The sequence below is a fragment of the Chenopodium album genome, chromosome 23 (assembly GCF_948465745.1).
Source record: "Chenopodium album chromosome 23, dcCheAlbu1.1, whole genome shotgun sequence".
Classification (NCBI taxonomy): Eukaryota; Viridiplantae; Streptophyta; class Magnoliopsida; order Caryophyllales; family Amaranthaceae; genus Chenopodium; species Chenopodium album.
Genome location: NC_137856.1, coordinates 28,731,275 through 28,743,471, shown reverse-complemented (window position 1 = coordinate 28,743,471; position 12,197 = coordinate 28,731,275). Strand labels below are relative to the sequence as shown.

Sequence of the window (12,197 nt, the reverse complement as noted above, 5' to 3'; positions counted from 1 at the left end):
CAAGACAAAGGATTTCAGAGACATGCCTGTGCTGACACTACTTGAAGGTAGAACTACTGTATCCATGTTTGTTGTTATGCATTGTTGTTTTTATATGAAACTAATTATGTGTTGTATAATGAAGCTGTAAGGAATTGGGTGATGAAGAGAGTGGGAGCAAGATTTGACAAGGCTATAGACATGGAGCCTCATCAACTGACAGAGCATGCACAAAACATACTCCAAAGTAGAAGTGATGACTCTAGATTGTGTCATGTTACTGCTTGTGGGGGAAGGGAGTTTGAGGTCAGAGATAAGCATGTGAAATTCCCTGTCAATCTAGATTTGATGACATGTGGGTGTGGCAAATGGCAAGGTTCTGGCATTCCCTGTAAGCATGGCTTAAGGGTGATATATCACCAAAGATTAGAACCCACCACATTTGTTTCACCATACTTCAAAGGGGCCGCATACAAAGCAACTTATGCCCAGCACATCCACCCTATGGCTGACCCCACACAGTGGCCAAATTTTGATGTTCCTGCAATTCTGCCCCCACCAGTCAAGAGAGGTGCTGGCAGACCAGCAAAACAGAGAAAAAGGGCCCCACATGAAGCAAGGAAAGGCAAAAGGCACAAGAACAACAAATGTGGGATCTGTAAGGAGTTGGGGCATAATGCTTTAACTTGCAAGAACAAGAGCACAGCTGCAAGTGGTGCTGCTGGACAAGGAAAAGGAAAGGGAGGGAAGAGGAAGGCACAAACTGATGGTGGAAGCACCTCTCACCAACCTTCATCAAAACAGAGGAAAACAAGAAGCACTAAAAATGGATAGTTCACATCTGCCATAATTTTTTGGAAGTCCACCACTGCCATATTTTTTTGTAATGACATTGAAATCAAGTCCCTAGATTTGCTGTCAGTAGATGGTAGAATGTGGTTTTTTTTTTGGACAAAAACATAATCATATGTAATTACAACACTTTTTATTTTGCACATTGTTGTAAACATTTTATTAAGTCACTTAAATGTTACAAATACAATGATTGCAAACATTACAACCCCTATTTTGATTGCTGCATTAACTAATCTTTGCTGCTGCTGCATCTTTCTCTTGAGCACCTTCATCTCTTGCTTCATTTTAGTTTCCCCTGCTGTTACTTCTTTGCTTTGGCATTCATTAAAGGCAGGGTTGTGCTCTACAACACCTCTACACCATTTGAAGTTGTCACATGCATCGCACTTGTAGTATAACCTTTGGGATTTTTTGTTGTTTCCGAACTTCGAATTGCAAATTTCTTTCCACAACCACAAGTTTTATTAGGAACTCTAACATATGAAGATTCATAAGAGGAAGAAGAGGTTTGTGAATTCATGCTTGTATTTGATATGAAATATCAAGTATGAGAGGCTTCAATATATAAGCAAAAGGAATTAGCCGTTATTTTTCTGTTTTAAAGGCCAACGGCTAGTTTTTTTCAAAAATTGCCAGCAACATTTTCGGGCTAAATGGTGAAAAAGGTTTTTTAAGTTTGGGTATATGGTGAAAAACATTCTTATAGTATGGTTATATGGTGAAATACAAAAAACCACTAACGGGGAGTTAACGTCAGTTAGGTAAAAGGGCATTTAATGATATTGTACAGTAACTGATGGGTATTTGGTGAATTTGAAAATTTTCATGGGTATTTGGTGAATAAAAAAATTACTCAGGGGCATTTCATGAAATTTCCGTTTTTTTTAATATTTTATTATGAATTAATTGATTTCAATTATTAAAAAATAATAATAAAACCCAACAGCCACCTCCCACTCCGTCACTTGCGCATACCCACCGCCTTCCCGGAATTCCTACACCGACCACCCTGCCTGAAACCCTTTCTCCAACTACCCACTTTGCCCCCACCAACTCGAAACCTCAATCCCACCACCACTAGCCCAAAACCTTACCCACTGGTCATTATATTGTAATTGCTTGAAACCATTAAGGGGTGGAGAGGGGGAGGGTTTCATAGATTGGCGAGGGTCGGGTTGAAGATGGGAGGGTTACGTGGTCTGGCAAGGGTTTGGGTTGCACGGTGGGCAGGAGAGGACTAGTGGGGGGCAGGGGGCTGATGACGCTGCAAGGGCCGATGATAATGGCGAAATGTTGGTGACGCCTTGTTGAAAGGGAGGTTTTAAAGATGGTGTTGGTGGTTGGGTGGCTGGAGAAAACTTTCGAGCTGGTGGGGTTTGGTGTAGTGGTCACTAGTCAGTAAAGAGCTTTCATGGCAAGGGGGTTTTAAAGAGCTTCCATGGCATGAACGGTTGAACGGTGAAGGGGTGGAGGTGATGGTTTTTTTTTTCTTTTTTTTTTTAAATAATTAAAATCAAATTTCTCAAATTTGATTTTAATTTAATTTTATATAAATTGATTTTTTTAAAAACAGAAATATGTTAAAATTGAAATTAAAAATTCAACTAATCATAATGTGACATGTGTCCTTCCTCAACCAATTAAACAAGTTACCGGTTTTTTATCCTATTTTTGGAAGATTAGTGTCAAAGGTCGTTTTATAGGGGAATTATCAAAAGGTGGTTTTATTTGCGGCGGATCGAGCAAAGGTCATAATATTCATGTCAATTTTTCCTTTTTTTTTATTAAAATAAGAATTATTATTTTTAAACATTATTTTTCTTTACTTTTGGTTTGGATGAATTTAATGAGTTATATTGATAGTGGGTTCCCTACATAAACCTGTATATAGGTTTATCTATTGTTGATGAGAGGTTTGTTAGGGGAGAGGTTTGTGTAATGATGACGTGTCAAGTGAACAAACCTCTTAAAGGTTTGTTCTATTGTGGATGCCATGCCCTTATTTTTTCAATAACTACAGAAGAACTTTTGCCTAGGAGTCCACATTCCTCCCTTTTGTTGCGAGTAATACGTAACAGAGGGAGTATTATACAACTTTAAGTCTAATTTAAGTTTCATTATAAGAGACCAAATCATGAACTATAGGTAAAACATTTCAAAAATAATTTTGAGACTAATAGAAATATTAGCTAGTAAGTGCTAATAGGGGGTTTTATTGCTCAAACTTCAAGAAATAGATAAATCAAATTTGTATCATCTTTTATAGTGAAGAAAAAAGATCTAGAATGGGAAACCATTGGTTTGAAAAATTGTAGAAACTTAACGAAATGTGAAAGAAACATACATTAGGCTCATGCCCTGGAGATTGCAGGTTCCAATCCTGCCCTCGCCTAAAATCACTTTTTCATTTTAGGTATAGATGGTATTGGACAAGCTCTTACGAAATAATCTCTTTCTTATAACCTCACTTTTTCAATGACTACTAGGAATAGACAAATAAAAAATTTCACTTCGAATTACGGACTTCAACATCCTGCTGCTCATGGTATTTCACGATTAGTATTGGAAATGAACGGAGAAGTGGTGGAACGTGCAGAATCACATATTGAATTACTCTAGTGCGGCATGAAGCCGCTGATGCCGAGTCACATCTCGGCTTGGCAGTGGAACTTGTAACCCGCCTGATGACCGGTGTCCCATTGAACTACACTTGTTCCTCTAATCCATAGTCTAATAGAACGCAACAGTGAGGACAACCCACCCATACAACCAGCAGGGAGTGAGGATGGTACTAGTGCCAAAGATCGTCTGGCCAAAACGCGGTAGGTCCGGGCTGAGTGAGCATAACATAGGGGGAAAATTGGATGGTGGAAGAACCGAGATAGGTCAGGTCATTTGACAGAAAGGCTTTCCCTTATTAGAGAAGGCCCTTTGTGGTAAAGGAAAGTGCATAAATTCTTGGAAAAATAGGAAGCGAGCCTATATAATGATAATGTAAAAAAGAAAATTCCATGAACAGATAAAGTCAACGATACAACAAACAACGCTAATAAGTAATAACATAATGCGCATCATACCCGTAGAAGCATATATATAGAGGTGTTAAAACCAACCCATCTCGAAAAGAATAATTAAGATTCCGACTTGTATAATCTCGATAATTAAGAATGAGTCAAATTCAAAATAGATCTAACTCAATCAAACCCGAGTCAAACACCCGAATTGACAATGGCAGCACATTAGCATAATCCAAGTCGTGTGTTATGACACTTTAATCTTTCTCAAACCTCAAACAAGGCATCTTCCTCTCTCTCTCTCCATCTGTCGTGCTCCTTTTAATCTCATTTATATATTGACTTCACAAATCTAGAGCCCTAACTCTTCTAATCTCTCTTTTCTCCATTTTCTTCTTCAACTTTCCACCGATCTGAGTTTCCTTCGATTTGATCTGACTTGAATCGCCATGGATGAAGAATACGATGTCATAGTCCTCGGAACTGGTCTCAAGGAATGCATTCTCAGTGGTCTACTCTCTGTTGATGGTCTCAAGGTTTTCATCCCCTTTTTTCCTCTCAATTTTGGTTTGATTTCGTTGAAGTTTAATCATCGATTGAATTATTGAGATTTATGTTGATAATTGGATGATTTAGATGTTTAATTGAATTGGGTTTTTCTGTAATCGTGTGTTTGATTATGGGATCCCTGTAATTTTTATTTTGAATTAATTTCTTGTTTTGTGCTTTCTATGATTGTTGTTGTTTTGATGCATTGGCTGGGTTAATCTGTTGTATCGGATTTTATGATGGTTATCTTTGTTGAATGAATGATAGCTTTGAAATGGTAAAGGGTGTTTCTGGGAGCTCAATATCCTATGATTATTGTTTGATTTGGTTGTGTTTAAATTGTAGTTATGCTTAGTGGTTTAATTGGTTCACTGATAGAATGTGTAATGTGTGAGACCCTATTCATTGCTGTCATTAGCAAGAGAATTTCACTGATTAATGTATGATAAAGAGTCTTGATCACCTCCAAGCATTGGCGATTCCTTGTGAGAAGATAGAAAACCGTATGTCGTATTGACCATCTATCATTCATAGATGTAGCTCAGCCTTTGTACAAAAGATCACATTTTTATGGTGAGCAAAGAGCCAAAGACTCAAAAGTAACTTTCCATTGATTACGGATTCAATGCAATACGCAGCATTCTATAGGTTACCCTCCAGTCCTTGTTATGGTTATTGGGGGAGAGTTTGGATGGGTGGCAAGGTTTGGTATACAAGTATATAACTATATATGGTTTCGTACTTGAATTCACGGAATGTGCAGATTGATGAAGAAATCGATCCTCTTAATGTTTTCATGAACCTCTTGATCTCTCATCTCTTTCTTTCTGATCAACCTTTTGAAGGCTGCCTTTGCAATTTAGAATGTGGATGTAGATTGCATTGTAAAACAAAATGTAGGAAAAAGAAATATTCTGGCACAATACCCATGTCAACTGGTAAAAGACTAATTACATCTATACTATCTTCCGTATCTGAATTTTTCTGTAATATTGCTGTCACTGCCAGTAAAATTGTTGCTTGAAAATTTTAAATGCTTTCCTGTACAAGTGGAAGGATTGGGGAGTGTTTAGGTGCTCCTCAAATAGTGTTTAGGCGGAATGTGGATTTAGCCACTGATTGAAAAGAAATTCAATACAAGCTAGGATAGGGGTGTTGGCGTGTTGCTCTATATGAATGTGAAGTCAGACACTGTCAGTGTAGTTTTTACATTAAGACTCAATCTGCAAATATCCCTTGCGCATTAAGGGAGTGTATCTTCATATTTTCATTGCTCAGAATCCGCAATTAGCTAAGTTGATGTACAAAAGCACTCGATATTTTATGTAATCAGCTGGAATGTTCTTGCCATTTAGTCTTGTACTTTATTCCCTGTGTTAATTCTGCTTATTTTGGATTTTGATAAGCAAAAATTCATGATTCAGGTCCTACACATGGATAGAAATGACTATTATGGAGGAGAGTCAACTTCACTTAATCTCATTCAGGTTGGTATTATACTGCTCTGGAGTTTTTGGCTAAATTTATAATTTTATATAAATACTTTATACTAACTATTAACCTTTTATTAATATTAATTTTTTATATGTATATAAATGTAGCTTTGGAAGAAGTTTAGGGGAGATGACAAGCCTCCAGCAGAGTTAGGTCCCAGCAGAGACTATAATGTGGATATGATGCCAAAGGTGTTTAATGCTTATTATATTATTTCTCAATACATCTACCTGTGCTAGTTTCTTTGTAACTTCTTTATTTAATTAATTTCTTTTTTTTAACCTTTAGTTCATAATGGCAAATGGTGCTCTTGTCCGGGTTCTGATACACACAGACGTCACAAAATATCTCTACTTTAAAGCAGTTGATGGTAGTTTTGTGTTCAACAAAGGAAAGGTATGACTTCTTAATCAAATGTAGCAGCTGATTTTAAGATTGGCCTGATGCAGGATCAGAAGAATGACCTTGATTTCATCATTCTATTAATCATCCATGTGATAGGTTCACAAAGTACCTGCTACTGACATGGAGGCCCTGAAATCTCCATTGATGGGATTGTTTGAGAAGCGTCGTGCTCGTAAGTTTTTCATTTTTGTGCAAGATTATGTGGAGAATGATCCCAAGACACACGATGGACTGGACCTGACCAGAGTGACTACAAGAGAACTTATAGCGTAAGCTCTTTATCTATTCACTTTGAGAATATTGTTGTTTCCTTTAAATGCACACCTAATAAATACTTATGCTGATCTGAAAAACATTGCTGTTTTTTAAATTGACTTAATCATCATTTTTCTCACGATTCATGAAGAGCAGACTATTTATCTAACTTTAAAATCCTTTTCCCAGTTTTTCTCCCTGTACTTCCATAGTTATATTTCCATGGTTCCACGTGTCTTTTCCATCTGTGTGTGCACGAACTTGCTTTCCTTCTTAGTTTGTGTCACCATTTATTTTATTGTTTTTTTTTTTTTTTTTTACTGCGTCTGTGTATTGCTCAATGCTTAGACATCACACTTCCTTTTGCTGTAAGAATTTTAATCTAGCTTAGCTAGTTAAAGTCTTAGGGGGTTGTACCCAAGATTTGGGATCAAATTCCGTCTACATCATTTTCCCTTTGTTCTCTATGCACCAAAAAAGAATTTATAATTATTGTTAATGTGCTTTTGTGTCAAAACTGTCAATTTTTTCTTTGGCAGAAAATATGGCCTTGATGACAACACCATAGATTTCATTGGTCATGCATTGGCCCTTCAAAGAGATGATCGCTACCTGAATGAACCTGCTATAGATACTGTGAAAAGAATGAAGGTGAGAATCCTGCTTGTCCATAATTCCATACCCTACCTAGTTTCTCCTTGATATCTTATTTAGTACTCATAAGCATTATGTTTTACCTTTATCTCTTTGGCTTCAGCTATATGCCGAATCTCTGGCACGCTTCCAGGGAGGATCACCGTATATCTATCCCTTGTACGGATTAGGAGAACTACCTCAGGTCAATTGACTATCTTATTATAATTTAAAAATATGTCTACCTTTTATCTGTATGTCAGTGTGTGTGTGTGTGTGTGGTGTTGGAAGAGGGGAGGGGGAGGGGGAGGGGTTTAAAATCTGATTGTGTTCTTGTTAAACTATTTTGACATGTATGATATGTTGACTTTCTCACTCTTTGCGAATTTCTTTTTTGATTTAATTAATATGCATCTTTCCTTTAGGCATTTGCACGGCTGAGTGCTGTTTATGGTGGAACATACATGTTGAATAAGCCAGAATGCAAGGTAATGTTCCTCATTTTATTAACATTCTTTATGTGATGTCATAATAAACATTGCTGCAAATTATATTTTCTAGTTGGGACATTGATGATTTTCCTTGGTTGTTAGGTTGAATTTGATGCCGAGGGGAAAGTTGTAGGTGTAACATCCGAGGGAGAAACTGCTAAGTGCAAAAAAGTTGTCTGTGATCCATCTTATCTTCCTAACAAGGTAAATAATTGTGGGTCATGAAATAGATTTTTTGATTTGCAAAAATGTTGGTATATCCTTGAATTTTGTTAGTACTCTTGGAGTTTTGGTAAAATGACATTGTATATCCATTTTGTTTTCTAGCTACTTTTGTAAAACTTATGAGTCAGAAACACTGCAATTATCATAAAGGCTCGCAATAGGTGGTATCATTATTTTTTAAATGGGTGGATTTTTATTTTTTTTTTTTAAATTTTTTGTCTAAACACTACTGCTCCGTTCTGTACTTTGTATCTGGATTTTCTGTTTAATTGATCTTCAGCCATCAAACCCATTCTGAAAACCAAAAAATTGCTGAGGAAATAATTGGCTTTTGTTTAAATATTAATGATTAAGTACATAGGAAACATATGGTGAATTATTGTAGATTCTTCTATGAAGTTTTGTTTATTATACTGTTAGCCAATCGTTATTCATATATATATTTTATTCTTTTTTGTTTGTGTTCAGACAAGGAAGGTGGGAAAGGTTGCGAGGGCTATTGCCATTATGAGCCATCCAATCCCTAACACAAATGATTCACACTCGGTGCAAATTATTCTGCCCCAGAAGCAATTAGGACGTAGATCTGACATGTAAGTTTCATATCTTGACAAAGTAACGTTCGATCTCTAGACACTTATTTGAATGTGTTTTTCACTGTGTGAGAGATATAATGATGGAAAGGAATCGATGGGGTTAAAACGTTATCGTGCACTGAGATGTCAAATAATGGTGATTGATGGTCAAGAAAAAAGGTTCTACCTGTTTTATTAATTGTATACACATTTTGGTTATATCTAGCCAGTAAAAATTCGTAGTTATTGCAATTAATATAGTTCAATGTCTTTAAATCATACTTAACCAAGAACCACGTACCTTGCCCACTGATATAAGTATGTAACACAGCCAGGCTGCTATAGTTTCTTCAATTTTGCCATTACTCAATCACTTCTTAAAATATTTACGAATTTTCTACCGGCAAGGTCACAAAACTATCAGTTTAGTTGCTTAATTAGCCACTTCTAGCCAATTTAATAATTTATTTACGATGTACCAGAATTTTCTTTTATACTTGTCGGGTTCCTCATCTACTATCTATACTATCAATGTCTGATTTGGTCAACTACAAGGAGAAATAGGTTACTATTTGACACATATTGTTACTATTGTATGAGATATAAGCTGTGCAATTTCATCTATGAAAGTCTGCTAGATGGCCGCCAGACATTGGATTTGAGGCCTTCTCGTCTATCAATTCTCAATATTCTTTGGTGATTGATTCATCAATATTCATAAACCGATTTGAAATACTTGATGTTAAACTCGCCAAATTGGGAAAAAGAAAATGTGTTTACTCCCCAATAAACTCCATTTGTAATATTGCATATTATTTTAACACATTCAAATAAACCTCCTAAAACTTTGTGGTGGCCAGTGTTGCACACTTGCACTTAAGGAAATAAGTTAAATAAAAAATGGAGTATTTGTTTGTTAGGATATTTCAGTTTAGGGTTTGAATATCCTGGTTCTGACTGCTATATCAAAATTTATTGTGATAATCTTGTATCGGGGCTACTCTGCTGTAATCACTTTATAAACATATATGTAGCTAGATTGGTGAATGGTGATGGATTTTTTGCTATGTAGATTTTAGAACTTGTTAGGGAAAATATGTTTGTGAATATCTGCTGCATTACGTAATACTCTTGAGGTTTTAAGACTTCTAACATTAAGTTGCTTGCTTCTGTGCTGTTGTATATTTTTACAGGTATGTCTTCTGCTGTTCCTACACTCATAATGTTGCGCCAAAGGGAAAGTTCATTGCTTTTGTATCAACAGAGGCTGAAACCGACAATCCTCAAAGTGAATTAAAGCCTGGAATTGATCTTCTAGGCCCAGTTGATGAGATGTTTTTTGATCTTTATGATAGATATGAGCCTGTCAACGAACCTTCTTTGGACAATTGTTTTATATCTACGGTAGTACTTTTCCCCTTTTCTGTGACCTCTTTCATGATGCTCATGTAGAAATTTTGGAATCATTAATAGTTTGATTGCTTGGTTTATGTGATACAGAGTTATGATGGTACAACACACTTTGAATCCACTGTCACAGATGTGCTCAACATGTATACAATGATAACTGGAAAGGTATAAAGCTCTCACATTTTTAGTAAAGTGTTGCAATTTTTTGAAACGAAGGAAGTATTTTTTTTGGGATGCTAGATTGTTTTTCATGCTTTCTACATCAACACCCCAGTAATTTGAATTTTTTTTTTTTTTTTTTTTTGTTCCATTCACTTGAATGCTTTCATATCCATGGTATCAATCAAAGATTCTACTTAATGATGGAACAAAATTTTAAGGAGTAGAAATCATTTTTAATAAAAATGTTGAGTGGTGCAACAATTTTGAAATAAAGAATGTAGTAAATAACCTTGTATTCCCCACCCTCTCCCCTCCAGAATAAAATGAAAAAAATATATAGTAAAAGCCATGACTGCAGTAGGTTATTTACTGTCAAGAAAATTACTTCCTCTGTTTCCTTAAATATACATTGAGATTAATCCAACAACATTAACCTAAGTATTTTGAATACTGCCAAAGTCTTGCAATCACGAGGAAACAGATGAAGTATTGACTTCACTATATTCTGTAGTATTTATTGGATTTCTAAAACTAAAAATAGCAATAAAATTGGGACAGTCAAACATAGATGGTTGTAATTTGGCTGCATCTGTGGGATGGTTGTTAAAACTATGTGACTGGATCATTTATCCAGGACTCGCTATGTTTAGTCAGAGATTTAGGTACTCTCGGAAGAAATTTATCTGATTAGGAGTGTTCATCTAGAGACTTTCACTGATGAGATTTGTTTAATGAAACATGATGCGATTTTAATTTCTAGAAACTCCTGTGTACATTTTGTTCCTTTCATATCTGTTGTACGACTTGTACCTAATATATACCCCCTCTTGCTCTCTGTAAGCTGTATTCATTTGCCTAAGTTTTTATTGATTACTGACATTTAACTATTTTGAACTACAGGTGTTAGACCTTAATGTGGATCTTAATGCTGCCAGTGCAGCTGAAGAGTGAAACTCAGTTTAGCGGTGTGAACAATGTATTGCTCCTTCTGTTCCTAAACATACCAATCTATCTTCTGTGGTTCGTGGCTTTGTGCCGTGAAACTCGTTGGATCAACATGTAATAAGTTTGTTGCTGTGTTATGAATTTTAATGCGCAGGGAGAACTAATGTTGCTGACCTTGCTGTGCTTCTCTGTTGGGCTGTTAGTGTTGGATGACTGAAAATGTCCTGTTATTTTTTTTTGGTCCTTGTAAAAGCATGCGTTCCTGATAATTTAAATTTAGAGCACATGATTCACATGTTTGGTTTAGAATTTGTTTGGTATACTTTAGTGACAGCTAATCATCATAATCACGATTAGCTATTTTATTAGTAGTGTGCGATCAAGGATCTTAATATTTTCCTCAAAAAAAAAAAAAAAAAAAAAAAAAAGGATCTTAATATTCGTATTTGAAATGGGTATTGGAAATTTATTAGTTTTTGTCTATTGGAAATAAGGGTTAAAGCGGAAATGAATCTAAACATAAAGAGAGATGAAACAGTTATACGTAGTAGAAAACAGTAAACTCAGTCAATTATCATAAGATATCAAGAATTCAAGGGTATTGTTTTTCAATTTTAATGGACTTTTGTTTGGGTTTATAACCTGTTTAAATACTGCTTGGCTAATAGAGTAATAGTATTATTTCATCGAGGCATATAATTTTGAATTATAGTGAATTTTGTAAAAAAAAAAAAAAAAAGCAAATTTAGTGTATTGTTTATTTATTCATTTATGACATATGTTGAACAAACTGAAGGACATCCATGTATTTTGTAACGTCTATGAATTGTATGGTTTGTCATCCAAATGATCCAATGTATAAACATAATATCAATCTAATATATATATATATATAGGGGAGGGATCCGGTGAGAATAGGTCTTTATATGAGAAATCTATCATATATGAGAATACATCACAACCATTAAATAGAACAAGATCCAACAGTTGAGATCACTCCAAGAGTAATGGCAAAAGTGTAAATTTGCACTCAAATAAAACCCTTCCTACCCACACATTCAACTCATCTCCAAACCCATGCTCAAATTACCAGCTTCTCTCTCTCCATAAAGCTTGACTTTCTCTCTCCTCTTGTTCTTAGGTAAGTAATTCAATTCTTATGATTTAATTCTTTCTACTCATTATATTCTTATATTTTTGCTGTG

At 35.4% G+C, this 12,197-nt stretch overlaps 1 protein-coding gene across 1 annotated transcript; it reads left to right on the top strand.

The window, feature by feature from the left end:
• The first annotated feature begins 4,124 nt into the window (after positions 1-4,124).
• On the top strand, positions 4,125-11,301 carry LOC145607936 (guanosine nucleotide diphosphate dissociation inhibitor 2). The gene is made up of 13 exons (XM_081663528.1): positions 4,125-4,384; positions 5,822-5,884; positions 5,999-6,082; positions 6,180-6,287; positions 6,393-6,565; positions 7,091-7,202; positions 7,309-7,389; positions 7,610-7,672; positions 7,778-7,879; positions 8,369-8,493; positions 9,669-9,879; positions 9,976-10,050; positions 10,948-11,301. Exons 1-13 carry the CDS (start codon positions 4,298-4,300, stop codon positions 10,996-10,998), a joined length of 1,335 nt encoding a protein of 444 aa, XP_081519654.1. The 5' UTR covers positions 4,125-4,297; the 3' UTR covers positions 10,999-11,301.
• The last annotated feature ends 896 nt before the right edge of the window (positions 11,302-12,197 follow it).

Excerpts from the sequence above, each read along its gene's own strand:
- LOC145607936 (XM_081663528.1), top strand. The coding sequence starts at position 4,298 with ATGGATGAAGAATACGATGTCATAGTCCTCGGAACTGGTCTCAAGGAA. Across the intron at positions 7,390-7,609 it reads GATTAGGAGAACTACCTCAG|GCATTTGCACGGCTGAGTGC; the intron begins GTCAATTGACTA and ends TCTTTCCTTTAG. Across the intron at positions 7,673-7,777 it reads TGAATAAGCCAGAATGCAAG|GTTGAATTTGATGCCGAGGG; the intron begins GTAATGTTCCTC and ends CTTGGTTGTTAG.